At 34.9% G+C, this 25,343-nt stretch overlaps 3 protein-coding genes across 6 annotated transcripts; all 3 read left to right on the top strand.

The window, feature by feature from the left end:
• Window positions 1-1,251: 1,251 nt before the first annotated feature.
• oxld1 (oxidoreductase-like domain containing 1) lies at window positions 1,252-4,781 on the top strand. Of its 3 annotated transcripts, XR_006161389.1 has the most exons (4): window positions 1,252-1,479; window positions 2,007-2,433; window positions 3,926-4,082; window positions 4,318-4,781. XR_006161389.1 is itself a non-coding variant. In XM_042768007.1 (2 exons), exons 1-2 carry the CDS (start codon window positions 1,444-1,446, stop codon window positions 2,373-2,375), a joined length of 405 nt encoding a protein of 134 aa, XP_042623941.1. In that variant the 5' UTR covers window positions 1,256-1,443; the 3' UTR covers window positions 2,376-3,354. The 3 variants fall into 3 exon arrangements, 1 of the variants encoding a protein (XP_042623941.1); XR_006161388.1 differs by having other exon boundaries at window positions 1,255-1,479; window positions 3,926-4,781; XM_042768007.1 differs by lacking the exons at window positions 3,926-4,082; window positions 4,318-4,781 and having other exon boundaries at window positions 1,256-1,479; window positions 2,007-3,354.
• Window positions 4,782-8,099: 3,318 nt separating this feature from the next.
• On the top strand, window positions 8,100-10,386 carry LOC109105619 (retinal rod rhodopsin-sensitive cGMP 3',5'-cyclic phosphodiesterase subunit gamma). 2 transcript variants are annotated; one of them, XM_019118887.2, is made up of 4 exons: window positions 8,100-8,256; window positions 9,345-9,545; window positions 9,792-9,832; window positions 10,113-10,386. In XM_019118887.2, the coding sequence occupies exons 2-4, from the start codon at window positions 9,400-9,402 to the stop codon at window positions 10,187-10,189; spliced, it is 264 nt and encodes an 87-aa protein (XP_018974432.2). In that variant the 5' UTR covers window positions 8,100-8,256; window positions 9,345-9,399; the 3' UTR covers window positions 10,190-10,386. The 2 variants fall into 2 exon arrangements, with proteins under 2 accessions (XP_018974432.2, XP_042623942.1); XM_042768008.1 differs by having other exon boundaries at window positions 8,103-8,256; window positions 9,263-9,545.
• Window positions 10,387-12,307: 1,921 nt separating this feature from the next.
• Window positions 12,308-24,439, top strand: LOC109105185 (nuclear protein localization protein 4 homolog). The gene is made up of 17 exons (XM_042767994.1): window positions 12,308-12,475; window positions 13,282-13,362; window positions 16,527-16,636; window positions 16,755-16,982; window positions 17,203-17,251; window positions 17,647-17,741; window positions 17,826-17,949; window positions 18,118-18,297; window positions 18,729-18,815; window positions 19,451-19,522; window positions 19,615-19,741; window positions 19,984-20,144; window positions 20,757-20,828; window positions 21,025-21,117; window positions 21,903-22,025; window positions 22,223-22,325; window positions 22,623-24,439. Exons 1-17 carry the CDS (start codon window positions 12,461-12,463, stop codon window positions 22,778-22,780), a joined length of 1,878 nt encoding a protein of 625 aa, XP_042623928.1. The 5' UTR covers window positions 12,308-12,460; the 3' UTR covers window positions 22,781-24,439.
• Window positions 24,440-25,343: the final 904 nt, after the last annotated feature.

Raw genomic sequence — 25,343 nt, 5'->3', positions numbered from 1 at the left:
CAGCGGCACCCATTCACTGAAGACTTACTATAATAAGATCTTCCAGCATGGACACACCTGTTCATGCAATCGTTAAAAAATTCTCCCTCTAAACCACACCAATCTCTGCTCTGATAATGTTTAGTTTCAGACCCACCTATGATTTTTCAGACCACAGTTTAAATGACTGTCTCCATGATAAGGACAGGTCTGTATGTTAATATGACATAATGGCATTGCACAATTTTTAAGGTGAACTTGTCAGGCCAGTTGCCTGTTTAATAACCACTTCTGATATCATATTGTGTTGACACCTAACAGAACATGAATAAACTTGTCCTGCGATTGGGAAAATTCCTCCCTTTTAAGTAAAAATGTTCTCAGCAAATCGTTTGAAAGGCATACTGTACCTTGTTTTGTTTTTCCAGACTTAATCACAGGAAAGCCAAGCCTAGTTTTCTCCAAAGTGTAAAACAGGTTTTGTTCGTGGGAACACTTGTTAAATGATTCTGACTCATCAGTATTGGTAATCTGAAATAATTTCCATGCATGCAGAATTTATGTAGGTCTCAGTGGTGGTGTGTGTTTTGTTTCTATGGACGTGCCTCTAAAACACACAGTCCTGTGGAAATGACTGGATAATTAAATGCATCACTGATATTTCACAAACTGGTTGACCATAAATGTCATATACATATTTTAAAGATACTTTTAAAGACAATAATTCTATGAGCAATGTGGTCTGTCATAAAATGGGTCATTTAAAGTCTATAATTTAATATTAATAATAAAATGTAATATTAATAAAAATGGAATGATAACTGACCGTCAGACGTGGATTGAAAAACAACAAAATGAAATAAAAAATTTAGAAAACAGCAGGTCACAGTGTTTACTCATTATATTAATACAAATATGCCACACAATTTACATCACATTTACATGCAAAATATTAGAGTATTTCTTTAACTATAATTTGTTAATTGTATTTATTTCATTATTGGTTTCTATTATTGCTTACATCAGTTATTATTAGTAGTAGCAGCAGTAGTAGTAATAGTAGTGCATTTCTTGTTGTTTTGTATCTTATCTCAACTTCAGCTCATCTTGTGTGTTGTAACGCTGCCGTCACAGATTTCCCATGACAAATGTAATGGTTCATTACTGACATCCCCTGGATATAATTGTTAGTGCAGTCTGTTTGCGTTCTCTATAAACCCCGCCTCCTAAGAGCTCTCCCCACTTCTAATTGGCTCCAATAATTTTGTCTCTTCTGTCTGATTGGACTGGATTCGCCCTAGCTGTCACGCACAACAGAGGTCACGCGTGAATCCAATATGGCCGCGTCCAGTTAAAACGCTACCTGCAGTGTGAGTTTAAAATAACTGTGTAAATGCATTCTAAAACATAAGGACAACATAGCGATTCCTGGCGAGACTGTGTGAGCTGTCATCTACTTCTGCGATGCCTTCACTCAATGCTATGTCATGTTTACAAAGGGTGAGTTTGAAATTGTGTGTGTGTGTTTGTTTGTTTGTGTGTGTGTGTGTGTGTGTGTGTGTGTGTGTGTGTGTGTGTGTGTGTGTGTGTGTGTGTGTGTGTGTGTACATATATATATATTTATATGTATGTATTATATGTGTATATATATATATATATATATATACACACACACACACACACACACACATTAAATATATGTTAAAATGATAACAACTTAATATGAACAATTTATATACATTTTTGCATAGATATAGTTTCTCAGTGTTTTAGCATTAGTTATTTTAGCGTTTATTATTTAGTCAAACATAATTGCATAAAATATTCTAAAAATAATCTAAATATTTTGTTCCATTTTATCTTGTTTATCACTGTAAAAAAACTTGAAGTTAAAGATCAAAAGTTCCTATTTGAAAATTAGAAAAGCTCAGAGGAGGAAGAGGCTGTTAAAATATAAACATGGTCACTTCCCCTCATGTAAACTCACAAATAAACTGCATAAATCTGTTTGTATCTCTTTTATACAGTTGCACACCTGCTACATTGCTCTCTTCAAAAACAGATCCCATCACTGGACTGTGTTTTCTCAGAGCAGAGCTTTGCGCTACACTGCCTGTGAACTGCAAAGCTCAATCCCAGACTCTTCTTCCACCGTCAGCAGTGTAAAACAGACACAGACTGTCCCAGAACCTGTGGACGAGGGCCCTCCATCTCCCCCCAGCCACTGCTGCATGAGCGGCTGTCATAACTGTGTGTGGATCGAACACGCTGAAAAACTGCTGAAATATTACAGCGACGGTGGAGACAGAGCTCTGGCAGCCATTGAGGAGAACGTTCTCGATGACAACCTGAAGGCGTATCTTAAAATGGAGATCAAGTTGCTGAAGAAGTCCTGATGATAGTGAACTTTGGTGGAGATTTACATAGCAGCAACTATTTGGACGTTTTTAATGGGTGAGTCTGTCAAAAACACATCCCGGTCATATTACACCTCAAAATTAAAAGGAAGGACATGTATGTATATTGTATGAAGACTATAAATCTTAAAGGGATACTCCACCCCAAAATGAAAATTTTGTCATTAATCACTTACCCTCATGTCTTTCCAAACCCATAAAAGCTTTGATTGACTTTGGAACACAATTTAAGATATTTTGGATGAAAACCAGGAGGCCTGTGACTGTCCCATAGACTGCCAAATAAATATCAGTGTCAAGGTCCATAAAAGGTATGAAAGTCATCGTCAGAATACTCCATCTGCCATCAATCAGGGTTATGTGAAGAGACGGGAACAGTTTTTGTAAGCGAAGAAAATATCTTAAATTGTGTTCCGAAGAAGAATGAAGCTTTTATGGGTTTGGAACGACATGAGGGTAAGTGATTAATGGCAAAATTTTCATTTTGGAGTGGAGTATCCCTTTAATTCTAGGAACAAACATTTTTTGCTTTTTTTTTTTTCATGACAGTTGACAGCTTTCCTCCAAAATCCTCATTTTTGTAATGCATGCAGTTTTTGATGATAATGAGTTTTTTTGTAATGTCTTTTATAGTATAGATTTGAAAACAACAATTTGATAAGATTATGGTGTTATTTTTTTCAGTATTCTTCACAGAATACAGTACAGTTTATAATCATGGAAATATACATATGAAAATGTTACATACCCATGATACAACTTTATCTAAAAAAAAAAAACATGTTTTTTTCTTTAATATTTTGAAAACAGTAATACATTTGAAGATGTTATGTATTTATAGATAAGTTTGATCCTTTTGTATATTAAGAAAGTGTACAGTTTCTTATTTATCACTTTTGTAATGTGATGTGTAACTATTAGTCTCTCATCAAGGATGCATTTATTTGACAATAAATAATTTATATATATATATATATATATAACTATTAGTCTCTCATCAAGGATGCATTTATTTGACAATAAGAGAGAGAGAGAGAGAAAACAGTAATATTGTGAAATGTTATTACAATGTTTTTGTTTTAATATATGTAATTTTTTTTTTTATTTGCTTTTATAATTAATAAATGTAAAAATGTTACTCCATTCTTCAGTGTCACGTGATCTCTCAGAAATCGGTTTAATATTGTTTGGTGCTCAACTTCACATTTCTTGTTATTATGGTAAAAACAGTTAAGCTGCATAATGTGTGAAGAAACCATTATACATTTTATTTAATAGAAACTTCAAAAGAACAGCATTTATTTAAAACAACCCTTTTGTAAAAAAAATTATGTCATCAATTTATTGCATCCTTGGTCAATAAAAATGTTAACTTCTTTAAAAATCATGTTTTAATTTACATGTGGAATATTTTATGCATGTATTCCATAAATTAAATGTGAAATAAATTGATCCTGTAAAAGTTTACATACTCTTGTTCTTATAATGTGTTTCTTCCTTGAGCATCTCTGACTGCTTGTGATTTTAAGGATCTCAACATCATTGAGTCTATGTGAAGAAGAACTCAAACACACAGTGCTTGCAACCTAAACAAAGATGTTACGGGACCTGGAGGCTATTTTGTAAAACATTAGGCGGCTTTAACACCAAGAACAGTCCAGGGATGTTACAATAATAAAAACCAAGGTATGTAAGAAAATCTTGTGTAATTTCAGTAGCTGTTATGTCTAGATCTGTAATGCATGTCTTTTCTGTCAATATACTTCCATGGAGACTGAACAAAAGAAAGGCCTTTATGATGACTTTGTAAACTTATGAGTAAATCTCTATGTATAGATTCATATCTAAATTCTTTTAACCAATAACTGTACCCAAGTGCTGATAAAATGACACAAGATCATATGTTTGCCTCTCTGATCAGCTCTTGTGGCATTATAACCCACATTGGCTGGCTCTGAATAGTCATCAGGGTTGCCTAGCAGCATAGATTGATCATGGCATTGGCGGGCATTTGTAGTTTCGTTGACGACAGCCATCCTGATCTGAGTACCCATGAGTCAGCATATGAGGGCTTGATGCCGCGTGCCGGGCTGAGGCATGAGAGCAGAGCTGTGATCCAGCTGCTTGAAGGATTTGTGATGAATGACGTGAAGAGTGGTTAAATATTCTGAGGACAAGATGTACAGAAGACAGTGATTCTGATTCATGGAGTCATTAGTAGCACTGAAGTTTGAAATGTTTTCTTCATCTTCGACTTTGAGCAGAATTGAGTGCGCAAACATAAAACAATTCCTCTGATATATGAATGATTATATGTGTGTGTTTATTCTATTGTATTACTTTCAAAGTGTATGTTAAAAGTAATACTATAAAAAAATAAAAATACTGTATGCATTTATAATATAATATTTATATTATATTTTTTTTTTAATATATATTTGTTTTGTGTGTGTTTAAATAAATAAATAAATATATATATATATATATATATATATATATATATATATATATATATATATATATATATATATATATATATATATATACAGTACAGACCAAAAGTTTGGAAACATTACTATTTTTAATGTTTTTGAAAGAAGTTTCTTCTGCTCATCAAGCCTGCATTTATTTGATCAAAAATACAGAATTTTTTTTTAATATTGTGATATATTATTACAATTTAAAATAATTGTTTTTAAATTTATTATACTTTAAATTATCATTTATTTCTGTGATGCAAAGCTGAATTTTTAGGATCATTATCACATGATCTTTTAGAAATCATTCTAATATGATGATTCATTATCAAAGTTGGAAAGAGTTCTGCTGCTTAATATTTTTTCAGAACATGTGATACTTTTTTAGGATACTTTGATGAATAAAAAGTAAAAAAAAAAAAAAAAAAAATGAAGCTATGTTTTTAAAATATAATTATTTTGTAATAACAATATACACTACTGGTCAGTAATTTGGGGTCTGTAATTTTTTTTTTCTTTCTTTTTTTTTTTTAAAAATAAAATCAATACTTTTATTCAGCAAGGATGTGTTAAATTTATAAAAAGTGATAGTAAAGAAAATATATTATTAGAATATATATTATTAGAAATTTTTTTTTTTATTTTGAATAAAATGCAGTTCTTTTTTAACCTTTTATTCATCAAATATATAAGACAGCAGAACTGTTTCCAACACTCATAATAAATCAGAATATTAGAATGATTTCTAAATGATCTTGTGATAGACTGGATGTTACATGTGACACTGAAGGCTGGAGTAATGATGCTGAAAATTCAGCTTTGCGTCACAGGAATAAATTATTTTTTAAAGTATATTCAAATAGAAAACTATTATTTTAAGTTGTAATAATATTTCACTATATTACTGTTTTTTCTGTATTTTTGATCAAATAAATGCAGGCTTGATGAGCAGAAGAAACTTCTTTCAAAAACATAAAAAATAGTAATGTTTCCAAACTTTTGGTCTGTACTGTATATATATATATATATACACACACACTCACTTATTGTAGATCGAGAGAAAGACAGAGGAATCGATCCATTCATATATTATATATGTATACATTTATTTTATTTTTAAGATTTTTAATTCTAGATTTCTGTATGTTAAAAACAAATAAAACTAAATATGTACAATTATAAATGTATTTTATGTATAATATATTAATATATACACACACATATATATACATATACTGTATGTGTGTGTAGTATATTACTTGAATTATGTAAATTTCTTTTGTATTTTTTAAGATTTTAAATTCCAGATTTCTATATGTTAAAAACTTATTAAACATTTTTAACATCAAATCAAAGTGTCAGTTTGAATTGGTTGAATGGTTCAGATAACTAGCAGGGATAAGAGTTGGGTCATCACAGTAATCTCACAAGCTAGTTATTCATTGTTAGAGCACATGAACCCCACTAACCCAGTAGCTTTGTAATTGATCGATTCCTCTTTTGTGCCTCTTCAGTGAGTCCTCATATCTCATTAACCACAGACGGAACAAGGGGCATGTTCGACCTCATGACCTTGCACTGAGGTTGTGGGGCCAAATTCTGACCCAAAGACAATTATGTGCACCCAGTGACCCATAAATCCCCTTTTAACACATTAACACATTTAATTTTTCCTGCTACAAATATTTTATATGTATCTTTTACAATTATATTATATTATATTGAAAGATGACAAAAGACATCTAGAGAGATGTTTTGCAAAATGTTATGTTCTGCAGATGAAAATTAGCTAGATTTACTCACCCATAGTAATGTAGAACAAAGGACTTTTTGAGCTGTAGTTCATCCTAATCACAGATTTCATATTATTTTACTGACAACAGCTTATCAATAACAAAGACTCTCATTATTAGAAGAGCAATACAGAGGGCCAGATGCCTTAATAAAGCTAAGTAATCATGACTGCAGATCTAGACAATGTAATCAACTAATTAAACCTCCATACTTTAATCTAGTGTCTTCAGCAGTAATTGTTTTTGTGCTGTTCTGAAAGCAGTCTCAAAATACAGCATGTGTGATTTGGGTTGATGTCTTGGATGGATTGTTTCTGCTAAAGACTGCAGGATGAGTCGGTAATGAACTTCACTGGATAATGTTATGGACCCCCACGAATGTGGGTCTGTTGCGTAACAATGCAGCTATAGAAAGCTGCCGAACAAAGAAGCTCTAGAAGAACGCTATCTGCTAAACACTCATCGGTTTCTGGATATTTCCATTATAATATCTGGTGTAATTCGATCAGCAAATCCCATCTCAAAAGAATTAGCCTTTTCTAGAAACCTTCTGAAAAGATTCCTGTTTGTGGCCTTTCATAGATTTATTTATATATATATATATATATATATATATATATATATATATATATATTCATAATTATATATCCTAAATATTCTCCTTTAACATCAAGTAAATTCTGCAAGCACTTCATTTATGCAGAGTGAGCTCTATAATATATAAAATATATATATATATATATATATATATATATATATATATATATATATATATATATTTATATATATATATATATATATATATATATATATATATATATATGTATATATATATATATGTATATATATATATATATGTATATATATATATATATATATATATATATATATATATATATATATATATATATATATATACATATATATGTATATATATATGTATGTATATATATATATATATATATATATATATATATATATACCTATATATGTATATATATATATATATATATATATATATTATAATATATATATATATATATATATATATATATATATATATATATATATATATATGTATATATATATATATATGTGTGTTTTATTTTCTTTTTCTGTTAAACAAGCTAAACACCTCTGAGGTCCTTACATACCACTTTTAGTTCATCCACAAGTCAGATTAGATTTTTAACAAAACCACTCATCAAGTGCAATAATATTTTATGTGTCCAAATACAGTTTGAGGACACTGTCTATGCAATTTATTATGGATAGGCCTGTATGTAGTTTTATTGTATTAAAAATCTATAGGATATAAGGTTAATACATAAGTTGTTAAAAGCACATGGTGTTACACAAATACACATTAAACGCATGCATCCATATTGAGTTCATCTGCAGTTGAGGGGATCAGGGGAGGGAGGCGTCCCTCTCCTTATCTTCTGAGAGGACCAGAGAGTATAAAAGACCTGTAACCCCTGCACCGCTCGCAAAGAAAGCCGAGTGTTCACATCCACTCCTCCACAGGAGAGACACACATAAGAAACGGTGCAGCTGCACCCAGTCAACAGCCTGTCAATCAACAAACCGGTGAGTACAACCTTAGAATATTTAATTAGCAATAAAGAATAATAAAATTATGTAACAATATGTCAAAAGATCACAACACTGTAAGGCATTAAGGGTCTTAAAGAGGTTTTGACTACACCATGCCACTTATTATATGTGTACTAAATGAATAGTATATTGAATTGAGTTTAAATTATTTTATTTGAGAACAGTGGACCATCAATGCATATAAAAGACATATAAGGTTGCCTGGGATAAGTCATTTATACAGTTTAGTGATCATTTTGCATAACCACAGAATGCCACAATTGACCAAACAGAATATTCCAGAAATTTTTATAATTATTTTAATACAGTATTTCTGTATAATATAAAACTTTCAATTGAACAATTTCAATTTATGATAAATGTTTTTTTTTTTATTTTGTTAAAACTGTTTATGCGGATAGGTGGCCATATGCATTCAGAAATGCATTTAATGTTAAATGCGTATGTATGTGTATGTAAATATAGAAAGAAAGAAAGATAGATAGAAAGAGCAGTAACCAACAATTGTGCAACAGGCATCATTGTCTATTCCCATAAGTCTCTGAAGAATATAACTGAAGGTCATATTTTGACTCTTATCTTTTCTGTTTGCTCAGCATGTTTTGGTGTTATCCCTGCTCTAATAAGATTAATCCAAGTGCAGATTGCCACCACTGGGATGGGGGACGTTTATTAATCCAGGCAGGATTACACAAAATGGGTCACCCTACTCATCAAACATACCCTGAGCTCATTTCTGGGAGCACGGGCCATGCTAGACATTCAGTTAGAGTGGAATATGTATTAGGATTTGTGTATTACTCATCTGTAAGAGGATTATGGGTATAGTTTTCTCAGTCTGAGGTTGCTACCATAGATATTCATTTGGTGTCAGTTTGACCTTGCAATTATTGTAATCTTCCTGGCCTAATGTGTAGTTTAAAATCTATGTGTTTTAATGTGTTTGTATGTGTCACAAAGTCCTACATTTTCTTTCCAGAATGAAGCCAAAAAAAAAAAACTATTTTTCATTGGGTGTGAACTATAAACTCACTCCAGTCTTTCTGATGCATTTACATCAGCACTACATCACGGGTAGCGAATACAAAGAAAAACGACCAACGGTGACAAAAAGCCATGAATCTTGAGCCACCCAAACCAGAGATCAAATCAGCCACCCGTGTCACCGGTGGTCCTGCCACACCACGCAAAGGACCACCCAAGTTCAAGCAGAGGCAGACTCGCCAGTTCAAGAGCAAGCCACCAAAGAAGGGTGTCCAAGGGTAAGTTAGACAGTAAAATCATAAATCAAAATCTTTATTATGATAATGGCTTTGTGATATTCCACACTTCAGTCATGCTTTAATTAAAACTGTGCATATTCAATAATTCAACAACATGACTGTTCTAAAAAATATAATGTATTTTGAAAATATCTAATTTAATTTAACCAAATGTGTCTAATTTGATCTATTTTAATTTTATTATCTCATCCTTTTTTATTGCGTTTATTTATTTATTTTTAATAGTTTCGGAGATGACATCCCCGGCATGGAAGGTTTAGGCACTGGTAAGTATAATCTGCATTTCTCCTCAAGTGTTTTGCCATCATGACAACATCACCTACCATCTATTCTAAGCCGTCCTTGTCTGAAATGATTAGTCTGATCAGACAGTGCATGTATGTCAGACAAGCCTTTCATACTGAGCATCATCAATGATCCTATATGATATCTTCTGACATTACTGTGATTAAACAGACCTGAATGCTAGCTGGCCATCAGTCTGCTTAAGTTAACTCTTTGGATGATACAGTAGATGAACTCATGTTCCTGTGTTTCTACCTACAGACATCACTGTCATCTGCCCCTGGGAGGCCTTCAACCATCTGGAGCTTCACGAGCTGGCTCAGTACGGTATCATCTGAGCCTGTTACCTTCCCATCATCCTCTGTGCAGTTAAGACCCCTTCCAGTCCTGTTCTCCAAACCACCTGGCCATCGTCTCCATGTGGACCATTCCTACTTTTATAACAGAATAAACACACAAAACAGCAACATTTATAAAAATGGGAAAACTAAGAAAAATCGACATCAAAAAAAAAAAAAAAAAAAAAAAACCTATCTGACTATCCATCCCTCTGGTTTCTTTTCTTTCTCGCAGTCCAAGAACACTTTCTGCTCAAACTATAGAACAGAGAAGATCCAGTCAGATTGCATTCTGTTTACTTAGAAAAACTGCTGCTCCTTTTCTTTGCTCTCGTCTTCTTTTTCTACTCTCCCTCCCTGTTTTCTTCTGGAACATGAAACATACGGAAGCAAGAGAGCCTCTGAGTGAGTAAAAGCAAGACAGGTGCCCGTGAAATGCCTGGCTTCTCATTTCACGTGCCTCGGTGCCTCCTCTGTCCACCTTCGCCGAGTTCATAAGAAAAGATCAAAGTCCTGTAGAGGAGAAACATCCTGAGGGCCGACATTAGATTTCCAAAACTTTACTTTATCACACTATTTCCCCATCAGGCTACCCAACTGGGTCATAAATGCAGATTTTAAAGTTACAACTTTTTCACTCCCTTTTTAATTTCTGAGTATCCTGTGAAAAGGATAGCCTCAGGATGGAACCATTCATTTTTTAATATCATATTTGCTTTGTGCTTTGCAACCCCGTCATTCAGTGCATCCATATGTTAGCACACATACAGGTTTCGATTTCATTTTTGGCTATAATTCTCGGTTTCAGTAAGTCTCTCGGGTGACTGGTGTCGGGCTGTTATGTCTTGTGTTTCTTTCATCCATGATCATTTTGTATAGTTATTTCATTTTTCATCGCCATCATCTATCATCCTCATAATCACACCCCTCTTTATCATTGTGTCCCATTTTAATATCATTTCTATCTAATGTATTCATTACTTTCCATTTCTATATTTCATTGTATAATATCATTCATTATAATTTAATCTGTTCATTTAAATGTCCTGTATCTTTCATAAATGTATGATTTTCTAGCCAATAATTCTTCTAATTTTCTTTCACTTTATTGGCATTGTGTCAAGTATGTGTTTATTTCCCTATGTTTATGTATCTTTCACTATTGTGTTATATGTTCATTCATTCATTTGTTCATTCATTAGTTTAGACACATTCTAAGTTTTTTTTATTTTGTAAAAAAAGCCCATTTCCCGCACAGTCAGATCCTCATGTATACACATTTAAAATTATATATCCAAAGTAAATTTTATGAAAAGATGTGGTTTGCACAAGCATTAACAGATGTTACTTTTTGCACAGATCCTTTGTATGTGTTAGGATTGTGTGTCCTTCTGAGTCCTCAATTTCTGAGCACAAAGTTCTCAGAGTTGTTTAGGCCTGTAATTTGCAGATAGTGTTTCAGACAAAACATGCATCCGTTTTGAGGGCATGTTTGGGGGTTGACAACATCAGTGTGTAAAGTGAAGATTTCTCTCTACAGGATGAGATCAAAATAAAGCTTGAAAAAAAAGTGAAAAAAAAAAAAACTTTGCTTGTTTTTCATGCCTCATGTAAATTGAGAAAAGAATAATATATATGAAATATTTAAAATTTATTTATTTACTTTTTTCAAATGCTTTTTTCAAATTAGCTATTTGAAGAATCAACTTCCATCTGTTGAAAAAATGTAAACTTATATAAAATATAGACTTAAAAAATGTATAAGTCATTTTATTTGTTTAGAGAGTGGTTTGATTTCTACTTTAGTATTGGATGAAAAACTATGTGTCTATTCAAAGCATACATTAAATAACCAAAATATATAAACTGTTTATTTTAGCATTAATAAGACGTCATAAGATGTCGCCGAAGAAAATATGTGTATTTTATACAATGCATCTGGATAATCTCTAAATGGAAAATTCTACTGCAACAAAAATCCTATACATAATTTAAAAAGTTTTGTTGATGTTTTTAATTACTTAGGTTACGTACTATAATAATACTTAGGCTACAATTAACGAAAATAAACAGGAACACAACATTTATCTCTTTGTTCTATCCGGTGACGTTAAGCAGGATCCCGTCATAGCCCGGACTCATTTAGATGTAGCACCGGCTCTATGAGTTTGGCATCGCTGCATAGATCCGAGCAGGTCATATAAACAGCGATATTAAAATACGTCAACTCTCATTTCAGCGACGTCAAGAGGGACGGGTTATCCCATCAACATGGCGGAAAACATAGTAAGTGTCAGTCTGCGTGTGCATTTAGGCAGTTTGAGTGAAGTCTGTCATCCAGTGATGAGGCAGCAGAATTGTTAGCATGATGCTAATGATCAGACTCAGCCAGAATCGTCCAGAAACACATTAAATACCAAAAACAGCATTCATGTGTGTGCTGAACACTCATCTGACTAATTTAGCTTCTGATTTACAGCTGAGGTTTATTATTTTTTGCTGTGCTGTCTTTATTTAGCTTGGCACAGGTTGATGAAGACAAGATGTGTCAGTGCAAGTTCTTGTCAACTGCTTTTTAAAGTATTACTTAGATGCTGAATTTCACTTAATATAAATAACTAGATATGAAAATAGAAGGTAATATGACTGTTTAGCTTCCGTGCTTCTTACAGTTTTCTATCTGGGAAGTGAATTGACATTGAGTAACTTGTTAAGTGCTTTGAATGGCACATGATGTTTTGTTTTGGTTTTTGTATTAAGAACCCAAACAGTGCATGAGTTTAGTTCTATGTTAATATAATACGTCATTCAGTGAGATTTTCGGACATGGATTCATAGACCTCTGCGGCAGTTTATTGAGTGTCAGATGTCAGTGGTTCACCCTCCAGCCACCTGGTTTCTCTTATTCATACTGGCTTGTTTTGTGCTGAGCAGTAGTTTTGCTCTCATCTCATTTTAACTTGTAACGTTTCTGTTCTAGTAATTCTGTGCTAGATCTGTGTGAGAAACAAGCATGTGATTGAACAACAAACATACCTTTTGTAGTAACCATAAACTTCCTTTCCCTTCCCTTAATATTTATTCACTGACAGATCATCCGTGTCCAGTCTCCGGAGGGGATGAAAAAAATCGCCTCAACAAAGAGAGAGACGGCTGCAGCTTTCCTCAAGAAGGTATGAGGAATACAAGTTTTGCACTAGACGCCACTCTTTGCTATTATTATTATTTTATTTATTTATTTTGCTCATATTTGATTAATTGACAGATAAAAATTGTACAATTATTTCTTTAAAACCTCTTAATGAAAGTAGGTCTAGGCTGCCATATAACACACACACACACACACACACACACACACAAATAATAAAAATAGTTTAGAAATTTGGGGTCAGTAAGTTTTATTATTATTATTATTATTATTTTATAAAGAAATTAATTATTTTATTCAGTCAGGAGGCATTTAATTTTTCAAGGTGCACTAAAGACATTTATAACGTTACAAAAGATTTCTATTTTAAATAAATTCTGTACTTTTTATCTTTCTATACATCAGAGAACCCTGACAATAAATATTCACAGTTTCCACAAAATTATTGATCAGCACAACTGTTTCAACTATTGATACGTAATAATAAAAATTAAAAAAAATATATATTTCTTGAGTACCAAATCTGTATACTACAGTGATTGCTGAAGGCTCATGGCTTTGCTATCACATGAATAAATTACATTTTTAAAATATGAAACAGTTATTTACTATTCTAATTATATTTCAGAATATCACTGTTTTTACCCGATTTGGAAAAGCCTCTGTGAGCATAAAAGAATGCTTTCAAAAACATAAAAAAAATCTTACAGACCCCAAACAGTAGCATTTAATATGTATTTGCTCCAAAATGGAATATAGCATTTATCAAATAGCTTATGTGCAAAAAGTATTTTTTGTATTTTATCAGCAGCAAAATCATGTAGCAACTCATAGAATGTGTATTAAATATACTATCAAATTCATTAGCTTACCCTTCACTATAGTTATGACAGAGTAGGTGTTACTATTCACCACAGATAGCTTCCATTGTCATGCCTTTGCACTTATGCAACGGTTACAGTCATAGCCAGCCTGTCTGTGAAGAAGCTGAGAATAACACTAAAACAAAGCACAGCGTCAGATTCTGTGAGTCATTAAATAGTGGTGGCGCAGACTCCTTTTCCTGCTGAGTGCTAAATGTTGATTTATTAATGAGACTGCTTTGAAAAAGGTGACCTATGTCCATAATCCGCAGTCTCACACAGATGTGGTCTGCAGTGACATGCATTTCTGCTGTGGTGCATAGCTAGATGGGCGGTGTGCTTGCAGCAGAGGCAGGAATGAACAAGGGCTTATGGCCAAAATGCCATTGAAAGTGACCAATACTCTTAATATAAAATGTAGGTCCCTTATAGTTGATTTCTATATATCAATCTAACAATTGATACATTTGATAAAATTCTATTTCTAGGTCTGACTAGTTATGTTTAGTAGAGAAGTAAGATAAGTCCAGAAAAGAAGTAGTTTCCTTGTATCAATCTTTGATAATTATGTAATGTGATAGGGTAAATTGTATTATAATAGAAGTCATAGAGAATTTTGGATGCTGATAGTTAAAGGTGCTGCAGGCTCTTTTGAGACGGGCAGAGGGTTTGTGTTTGTCTGATGTAGACACTGCAGGGCCCATTAAAGATTCATGTCTCACAGCAGGAGGGTGCAGAGTGAGCCGGCGATCAACTGAGACCGTCTCAGCATTTGATTTTGGGATTAAATGGCAGGAAAGAGACAGAGAGAAGGCGAGGGGTCTAGCTTTGAAAAATATGTGCTTGTTCGTCTTGTGTTCTTGTGCTTGGATTAAAAGAAATGCACACTGCATTTTTTAAAAGGCATCCATTTTTTTTAAGGTATGTTACAGTTAAAAGTTAACTTTAGGACAAAGTGCCCTGAGTGAGCAGTAAAAGCTTTTGCTGATTGGATTAGTAAAGATATTGGTCTTCTGCTGGGTTTTCAGTTGCCTAATGGACAGTCATTTGGATGTTTGTTTCTGAGACGGCACTTTTTTAGAGTACTGGTCTCAATTATGTTGTTACCAGAACCACCTGATAGTGGTTTTTATGGATTCGTTACGGTCTGTCAAGCTGCGAATGAGTTCACTTTGGACAAGTGTTCTTCGAAATGAGTTATAAGTGAGATGATTCTTTAGATGAAGAATTTAAGAACTGGATTTGCTATGGTAATGGCATCACATTTTTGAAAAATACTTGGGGTTTTGTTTGAGGCGCTTAAAGGGTTACTCCACTGCAAAATGAAAATTTTGTTATTAATCACTTACCCCCATGTCGTTCCAAACCCGTAAAAGCTTCATTCGTTTTCGGAACACAATTTAAGATATTTTGGATGAAAACCGGTAGGCTTGTGACTGTCCCATAGACTGCCAAATAAATAACACTGTCAAGGTCCAGGAAAGTATAAAAAGCATCTTCAGAATAGTCCACCTGCCATCAGTGATTCAACTGTAATGTTATGAAGTGACGAGAATACTTTTTGTACATGAAGAAAACAAAAATAACGACTTTATTCAACAATTCCTCTCCTCTGTGTCTCTTCAAATCAGTGTAGCACCATTTTGGCAGTTCTGAGCAGTACGCAGGAATTGAGCATGAATTGTTGAATAAAGTTGTTATTTTTGTTTTATTTGCGTACAAAATGTATTATCGTCGCTTCATAACGTTACAGTTGAATCATTGATGGCAGATGGAATTCCATCACAGAAATAAATTACGCTTTAAACCATATTTAAATAGAAAACTTAAATTATAATATTTCACAATATTGCTGTTTTTACTTAATATTTGATCAAAGATTTTTGCCTTACCATACAGAGAGTCTGACTACACAACTAATGCTTAATAGATTTTTGCATTATATATGTCTATGTATAAAGTGTTTGAAAAGGAGTTTTCTTTGCATCATAATCTCAGATACTTTCTTTTCATCTTTCTCTCATGTACTCTACTCTCATAACCTCATTAGAGTTTATTTAATTTTAACAGCATGGCTTTAGAGGCTCGTGGTCCTGCAGTCATCACTCAGCTGCACAATCTCTGAAAGGCAAACAATCAGGATTGCAGCTTCACATTTTAAATGTCTGTATTATTTAGCACAGCCACATTTTATCAGCTTCTTAGTGGAGGCTCCAAGACAGGAATGTCCAATTGCAGCAGTGATGTTAGATCCATCATTTCCAGGAACAAAATGAAAGACTTGTCAGCTTCTTGTTTCTGACATTGTTTGCTGCCTTCTTGCCAGGTTGCCAAAGAGTTTGGGTTCAGTTCAAATGGTTTCTCTATCTACCTGAACCGGAACAAGACTGGAGAGATTCTGTCACAGAACAAGACCCTCAGCCTGCTGAAAATCAAGTAAGTGCGCCCTTGTGAGAGATTGGGTTTACTCAGTTGTGCACATGTGGGCTTGTGTCATGGCAAGAGCATTTTACATTCATAAACCTGATGTAAAGTGTTTTTCTCTGTCTTTCAGGCATGGCGACATGCTCTTTCTTTTCCCATCCTCAGCTGGACCCTCCAGTGAGAACATGGACACAGCTCAGCCTCACACCTCTTCTTCCTACCCTTCCTTTCCTTCATCCTCTTCATCGTCATCTTCCTTATCCCGTTCACACTCTGCACCACAGATCCAGGAGGACGAGATTGACCAGTATCTGTCCAAACAGGAGGGAAAGATCTACAGAAACAGAGACCCCCAGCTGTAAGTCTGCCACACTTTCCACATTGCCTTGGAAGCTGTTTTTATATATATATTGCATATATTCCCAGAACCTGGTGGATTTTTGAAGTTATTTTCATGCCATACTTTGGAGGTACTGTGTTATGTAACTGTGGAATAAGTCATTGCAGTAGAAGAACTGCAGAGTACTCAAGACATATCTTTAAATGTTAATAAGTCATTCTTTGTCATTGTTTCTCAGGTGCCAACATGGTCTTATGGGGAAATGTGTGCACTGCGTACCTTTAGAGGTAAGAACTTGTGATCCTCACCTTGGAATGCAAGAATACTGATGGGAAGATGTGTCTAACCTAGTGATTCTCAACCAAGGCACCTCAGCAAACTCTCAAGACTTAAAATGATTTAAATAAGCTAATATAGCTTAAAATTAAGTTGAAAACATATTTATTTATTCTAATTGTTCCCTCAACAACTATACTTTTTATTTATAAAGTCTCTGAAAAGTCGGATGTGTGAGGAATTTTTAAAAGTGTGATTTCTAGACCTGGAGGAGTCATGGAAAATAATAAAAATCCCAAAAGGTCATGGAAGTGTATACATTTATTTATTTTAGAGTAGAATTGCTGATCCACATGACACAAAAGAACAATGTTTTCATTTCCTCATTCATTTTCTGTTTTAATAGCCTTTTGATGAAGACTATCTGAACCACCTCGACCCACCGGTCAAGCACATGTCCTTCCACGCTTACATCCGGAAACTCACCGGCGGTGCAGACAAGTTAGTGCTTTTGGGAGCTCTCTACTCTCACTTAAATAAGATTGTGAGACTAGAATGATTTAATTAAGTTTTCCTGTCTCTCAGGGGGAAGTTCGTGGCGCTTGAGAATATCAGCTGTAAAATTAAATCTGGCTGTGAGGGGCATCCGCCCTGGCCAGAGGGCATCTGTACCAAGTGCCAACCCAGCGCCATCACCCTCAACAGACAGGTACCCTGCTCCTCTCAGTCTGTATCATAATCAATTTCTTGATTTAAAAATGAACCTGAATGTTTCCTGCTCGAGCAAGTAAATGAGCACTCCCTGAGGGGCAGTGTCATATTTCTGTCCATGTTTTGATCTGTTGAAACTGCAAAAAAAAAAAAAATTGTGTTGCAGAAATATCGACATGTGGACAACATCATGTTCGAGAATCATACCATTGCGGACCGTTTCCTCGACTTCTGGAGGAAGACGGGTAACCAGCGGATGGGGTATCTGTACGGACGCTACACAGAGCACAAAGACATCCCTCTCGGCATTCGAGCAGAGGTTGCCGCCATTTATGAACCTCCTCAGGTGAGAGACTCGCCTGTTGTTGACTGTTGTCAGAAGATAATTCTTTTGTTCTGCTAAAATGACAAAACAGCTGTCTTTCAAACTGTATTTAATGAAACTAGAAGTGGCAATATATTAAAATAATTTAATAAAATAATAATAAATAATTCAAATAATCGAATACCTTAATTCCAGATGTTTTATTTCATATTAATGAATGTAATTCATTTAATTCAAACCAATGATAAAATTTATTAAGGAACAGATTGTTAGAGCTCACTGACCATGCCAGCCATTTAATCCAAATTGCCCCCCAATGATAAATAATATTTTGTTAAAATTGAATTGCTGTAGTTTAATCATGCATGTAACAAACTATTTGATTCAAAACTGTCAAGTTTTGTTTTGCTGATTTGTGTTCTCTTCCTTTCCACCTGTGTGCTTTGACTCAGATTGGAACCCAGAACAGCTTGGAGTTGATTGAAGATCCCAAGGCAGAAGCAGTTGAGGAGATTGCTGCAAAACTGGGCCTACGGAAGGTAAGTCTTTTTCCGTGCCTTTTAAAAATCGGGGGCTTATCCGGGATAAGTAAATAGTAGTTTATCAAAGAAATAACATTTTGTTTTTAACAAGTTGTTGCAAGTTTGCTTGGAGAGAGAGGAGAGAGCAGGATTGCTTTAACAACACAAGCACTAAACATACAGAGATGGCTCCCATAAGTACCATCTATCTATCTATCTATAGATACACACACACACACACACACACACATATATATATATATATATGTTGGAGACACACACAATATATATATATATATATATATATATATATATATATATATATATATATCACACACACACACATACATTGGTCTTACTTATTGAGGTGGGAGGCTGAATAGTTTTAGTGTAGATCTGCTGTACGTAGTGTAGTCATCCATCCATCCCATGAGGCTCTCTGATGGGATTCTTAGAATTCCTCTCTCTTCACACCTCTGTGGCTACCATATGATACTTTCAAATTACTCTCTGATGGATGATAGAAGTGACCTTATCAGTCGTGGCTCTAGTTACTGCCTGAACATGTGGAACAGCTTCCAAATGTAGTTTTGTCCCATAGAAAATGTAAAGCTGTTTTTGATCAGTAATATCGGCTATAATATTTTTTTCAGGTGGGGTGGATTTTCACAGATCTTCTGTCAGAGGACACCAGAATAGGCACCGTCCGCTACACTAGAAACAAGGTCAATTGGCAGAAGAAAGGTTGAGCATTTAACTAACTACATGGTGCATTCTGATATCATTATTGACCAGTGGGTTTGTGTCACCTGTCCAGGATTCATTCTTCCTGAGTGCAGAGGAGTGCATCACAGCCGGTCATTTCCAGAACCAACATGCCAATGCGTGTCGGCTTTCCCCGGATGGCCATTTTGGATCCAAGTTTTTCACAGTGGTGGCAACAGGTATGCAGGATTTACTGTTGCTGTTCAGTTTTCCAGTATGGTGATAAAATAAGGCATTTGGTTGTGTCAAAAGCCTGTGTGGTTTATAGATCAAAGCTGATAAATCAGTCTCAGTCTATGGCATTTTTTGCACAGAACATTCTATTGGGTACTCAGGAAAACTTTAGTGCTAAAAGTAGTCTCCTGAATAATAGAGCATGGATTTGACTAGCTTTTTTTTTTTTTTTTTTGTCCATTGGCAGGTGGTCCCGATAACCAGGTGCACTTTGAGGGCTATCAGGTTTCCAATCAGTGCATGGCTCTGGTGAGGGATGAATGTCTACTGCCCTGCAGAGATGCTCCTGAACTGGGCTATGCCAAAGAGTCCAGCACAGAGCAATACGTCCCTGATGTCTTCTATAAGGTACTGGACTAAAACACTCCTACTACAGATGATCAAACACACAGAATGTTCCTAAAGACAGATGCTTAGGATGCACACACATACAATACTATTGAAATGTTTGGAGTTGGTAAGAAGTATCTTATGCTCACCAAGTCTGCATTTATTTGATTTGTTTCTATTGTAATATATTTTGAAATGCAATTTATTTCTTAGATGGTAAAGCTATATTTTCAGCAACTATTACTGAGTCTTCAGTGTGACATGATCCTTCAGAAATCATTCTAATTTGGTGCTCAAGAAACATTTTTTTTATCAATGTTGGAAATGCTTGTGTTGCTTAATATTTCTTTATTGTATCTATAATAAATAAATTTATTTTTTATTTTTTTGATTGTAAATTTGATTGTTATAATTTTTATTGCAGGGTTTGACTGATGTTTCTGAACAGTCTGAGCTTCCCTTTACTTGAGTGTTTCACATTTCTTAAAGAAAAAGGAATGAAAGTTAATATTTCTATTGCTTTGGGCATAAACACTTATCAGTGTCGCTATTTCCACAGGAATGCAATGTATTAGTTGTCAGTGACGCATGAACAGGTTCACATTTTCCAATCTTTTTCTTCACCTCCAGGATACAGACAAATTCGGCAATGACATCACACATTTAGCCCGACCACTGCCAGTGGAGTACTTGATCATTGATGTGAGTTACAACCACACACTTTCACACTGATCTAGAAAAAAAAGCCAAATGGTGGGACGTGACATTAAGCTGGCAGTAAACAAATGGCCCATTCCTAATTGGCCAACAGAACCTTCCTTCATTTAATGCTATAATAATAAGTTAACGTTGTCTTTGTCTTTTGTTCATTATTGCTATTTAACCCTCTGTTTTTCAGATCACTACCACTTTCCCAAAGGACCCTGTGTTCACTTTCTCCTCAACTCTTCGCTTCCCCATCGAAAACAGAGACGCTCTGGGAGAGACCCAGGTACACATTTAGGGTTAGAAGTCTCTTCAGTCTAGGAATGATGTTTTAGATGAATCATATCTGGAGACATCTCACAGCTTTTCTTTGTGAACTTGAGCATAAAACTCTTTGGCTGCATTTAGACTTTGTGTAAACACAAAAATCCACACGAGACGAGATTTTTTCACATCCGATCTGAGCCACACACATATCCGATTCCCTGCAGAACTCCCATTGCGAGGGCGACACGTTTGCCCATAAAGATAGTTTTCTAATGCCGGTGTGCTGTATGCGCTCGCATTTTATTGAGATGGAAACTTAAAAAATTGCACATTCAGGAGCTGGTTTTCAACCCCTGCCCCATGAATTTTATAAATACAACAGCTTCGCTACTAAAAGCTACATTATATTTCTTAGCAATGAGGTGATAACTTTCACTTGTTTGCAAGCTTCACGCTCGCTCGCTCTCTCTCATTAATTCATTAGAATTCATTTAAATAAATATCATCTTGGCACTACTTTATTTCACTAAAGAATTCTACCTTTAATGAGCTGTAGATAAAATGGCATACCATGTGCATATAAAAAGATCACTCACAATCAGTTTGGGCGGGAATTATGTAAACACAGATATCGGATATGAGTCGTGTCTATATTGAATGTAAAGAGACGGGCCAAAAAATCAGATATGGATCTTTGCATTAAGGCTTGCAGTGTAAATGCAGCCTTTTTGTTCTAACATCAATTACTGTGGTCAAATGTACAGTTCTTATGAAATATTGAATTGAATATTTATGTGTGTGCAGGACTTCCACAGTTTAGCAACATATCTTTCCCAGTGTTCTTCCTCCTCCTCCTCCTTCCTGGACATTGTCTCAGACTTCCATCTGCTTCTCTTTCTTGTCACCAATGAGGTCATGCCCTTACAGGTGAGTTTTTCATTGTATTTATCTATATACAAACACACATTATTTTCTCACACGTGTAAATATTTTTTTTCTTTGGTTCTTCAGGTTGTCATGTTTGGTTTTTATTTTTTTTATTATTTTTTTTTTTTACTACTAATAAAGAGTTTGTACATGTATTTTGCCTGACGACTTCATCTCCTTCTCTCTTATGTCTACAGGACAGCATTGGGCTTCTGCTGGATGCAGTGAAGACATCCAATGAGGAGCTGGCTCAGACCTGGAAGAAATCTGAGCAGTGGGCCACAATCGAGCAGCTCTGCAGTAAGTTGTCCTGAACAGTGTTATTTTAGAATGATTTATATAATGTAAATGTTTCTGTACATTTTTTGAATTAGCTTTCAATTTTATGTTTTTAGTTTTCATTTAAAAAAATTTATTTCATTTTTTGTGAGCTTTCAAATATGACTATTTAGGTTTAATTAATTTTTATTTCAGTTTTAGGTCTAGTTTGATTTATTTCCAGGTAGTAATTTTAGTTTGAAATGCTTATTTCAGTTTTTCAGTATTTTTTCAATAGGTTTTCCAACTAGCAGATCATTTCTCTTATGTTAATCCCAGGCACAGTTGGAGGGCAGCCGTCGGGATCGCTGGATTATGCCATGGGCGGCCCAACTCTCCCCCAGTCCTCTTCAGCTGTGTGGTCCTGCCTCCACTGCACATTCATGAACCAACCTGGCACAGAGCACTGCGAGATGTGCAGTTTGCCCCGCAGCTAAAACCCCACGAATCCAGGCTGCACTGTACATCCCACCAGGAACAGCAGTGAGAGTGGGCGTGCTTCCCTGTATTCCTGCCGTTTTAGTATGCCTAATTCTTAACTCCTCCCCTCCCTCACTGACTGTGACGCATCTAATGCCGATGCCAGCCGCGTGTCCAATCCAACGCTGTGAGCTGCATCACTTTGATGATGATTGATAGCCGAAGATGATGGGTTGTACCCATGTAGCACTCTCTGTGTGAGCCCAGTGCATTCTGGGACTTTTATTTTGACAAAGCACTTGGGTGAAGCTCCTTCCACCCTCCTTATCTCCCTTTGCGGTCCAAAATAGCCATTCAGCACCACTGGTGAAACAAGATCAGTTTTTCTGATATTAAACGTCTTTCCCTAACTCTCACTGAGGATGTTGTGTATATAATAAACCGAGAAGAAATAATACTCTTATTTAAGTGCAAAAGATTTTATATGTTGAGGGAATTTACTTTTTTTTTTTTTTTTTTTTTTTTCAAGCCCAATTTGAAGTAAACATGCAGCTGAAGGAGCTTTGTTGTTTGCAGCACTTGGTTTGCATCATAATGGTTTCTTAGATCTTCAACTGTAGTTCAAAACACTTTCTTCACCCAACGTGCATGCTTGCTTTATTTTCTTCCATTCATTTTTCAAAACACTTTGTTTTGATGGACGATGAGTTTCTTTGGGCGTCAGTACTGAATGCTTGATTAGATTGAAGGCGAAGGGTTGGTTTGACTGCAGAACCAGAGAGCGGTTCCTTTACCCTCAAGATTGTAATTGGTCGTTGACTTCTGAAGGATAAGCTATGCTTTGAATGTGGATTGGTTTACGTTTGCTTTGCAAAAACTGTAGCCTCTCAACTTTGGTGCTGGTACCCTTTTCTGCACCACATCACTGTCATCACCCTTTCATTACCAATTTCCCCTTCGGCCCCCTGGCACTTGTCCAGATTTCAATTGTGGAGATTTTTTTCCACCGTTCAGCCCTTAAGGAGTCTGTATCATTGCACCTTTTAAAGGGTTCTGTCAGGGCTGTCTTTGAACACGCTCACTCGCCTGTTGGCCTCACATCTGGTGGAGATGAAGAGAAATTGATTGATTGATAGGGACAGAGCTACAAATATAAAAGCAAAGTCTAATCTCAGTCCACTTGATGGATGTCTTTGCTTTGGACTTTTTGTAAATCAGTCTCATGATCTTCTGTACTTGTCTGTGTAGTTCAACAGACATATTTTACTTGCTTGAAAGAGGGTTATTCTTCTGACAGCCATTTTCATTTGGTCATGACTCAGTGTTTTAGAAACCAGCCCAAAGACATCTCTTAAATATGCATTCAGGACAATTTCAGCCCTCTGAAATGATCTAGATGTTTACATTTGTGTTATCTTTTGTATAGTTTTCTTTTTTCTCAAATTCACCCATAATTTCCAACAGTCAGTCTATTGGTTCACTTAAATGGGCGCACACTGATCACTGTTCACAGAATGAAATCAGATTTTTGCTTTAAGAGCTTTGAGGTGCAGATTGCTGTGCTTAGGCCCCATTGTCACAAAACACAGGTGCCCTGAGTTGTATGCTTTCAGTTGTTTTTGGGGTTTTAAATACAACAAAAAGAATTGTTCAACAATAAATCAGATTCCTTTGGATGTTGTGGTCTTGTCTTTTTTTATTTCCTGATTTTGTTTATTTAGGTTTCAGCAGCAAATTTTTGGTTAAAAATGTTTTTGTTTTTTTGGTTTTTTGTAGTTGATTTTTGGTTTGATGTTTTTTGTGTTTTTTTGCTTTAGATATGCTTCAAGGGCTCTACATATAAACTGAACATATAGACTTATTCAATGTGGTTCAAAGTATGTTACACAAACCAGTCACTTGTTAGCATAAATATGATTGTATCCTGAGGGTGGAGTTTTAACAGAATGGTTTATAAAAATGTCTAGGACTCTTTGTATGATTCTTAAAAGTAAAGGCTGAAGAAGTTTCATCTCCAGCTGATTAGAAGGACCTCATATGTGTGGCAGATGAGTCGCTGGAAGGATGCGGTAGAGTGAACTTGACATCAATCTTCTTACCTGAAGTTCTCTGAAGTTAAATCTGCAATCTCAGACTCATCTGGATTCTATCGAGTCCTCTTAATTGAACACTTTATCTCTCCTTTCACCTACTTCCACAGAAGTGATGACCAGTTTTATGGGACAGTTGTAGATCCCTAGAGATACTACTACCATTTTTATTTTGTTTTTACCTTTGAACTCAATTTCTGGAAGAGGTGAGTGGCATGTGGTTTCTGTCAGTATGGTTTTAGCAGATGTGGACATGTGTGAACACTTCCATGTCAGTGAAAATAGTTAGGTAAAGAAACCTACTGTATACATTATAATTGTAATTAATTTTAATTTAGCAATTAAATGTTATATCTTTAACAATATTATTTTTTCTCTATGTTTCCTGATATGCTCGCAATGACCCTATTTAGATTTCCTGAGATTTCTAAGTAAATTGTTGGTCAGGTATATAAAATATGCATTAGTAAAAAAAAACAGGTGGCTTCTT

The sequence above is a fragment of the Cyprinus carpio genome, chromosome A12 (genome assembly GCF_018340385.1).
Source record: "Cyprinus carpio isolate SPL01 chromosome A12, ASM1834038v1, whole genome shotgun sequence".
Classification (NCBI taxonomy): domain Eukaryota; kingdom Metazoa; phylum Chordata; class Actinopteri; order Cypriniformes; family Cyprinidae; genus Cyprinus; species Cyprinus carpio.
This window is presented reverse-complemented; position numbering and strand designations above follow the sequence as displayed.

Bases quoted from the DNA above. Each gene is read 5' to 3' on its own strand.
- oxld1 (XM_042768007.1), top strand. From the start codon at position 1,444: ATGCCTTCACTCAATGCTATGTCATGTTTACAAAGG. The intron at 1,480-2,006 runs GTGAGTTTGAAA...TCTTTTATACAG, and splicing joins CTATGTCATGTTTACAAAGG to TTGCACACCTGCTACATTGC.
- LOC109105619 (XM_019118887.2), top strand. From the start codon at position 9,400: ATGAATCTTGAGCCACCCAAACCAGAGATCAAATCAGCCACCCGTGTC. The intron at 9,546-9,791 runs GTAAGTTAGACA...TATTTTTAATAG, and splicing joins CCAAAGAAGGGTGTCCAAGG to TTTCGGAGATGACATCCCCG. The intron at 9,833-10,112 runs GTAAGTATAATC...TTCTACCTACAG, and splicing joins CATGGAAGGTTTAGGCACTG to ACATCACTGTCATCTGCCCC.
- LOC109105185 (XM_042767994.1), top strand. The intron at 18,298-18,728 runs GTGAGAGACTCG...GCTTTGACTCAG, and splicing joins CCATTTATGAACCTCCTCAG to ATTGGAACCCAGAACAGCTT. The intron at 22,026-22,222 runs GTGAGTTTTTCA...TTATGTCTACAG, and splicing joins ATGAGGTCATGCCCTTACAG to GACAGCATTGGGCTTCTGCT.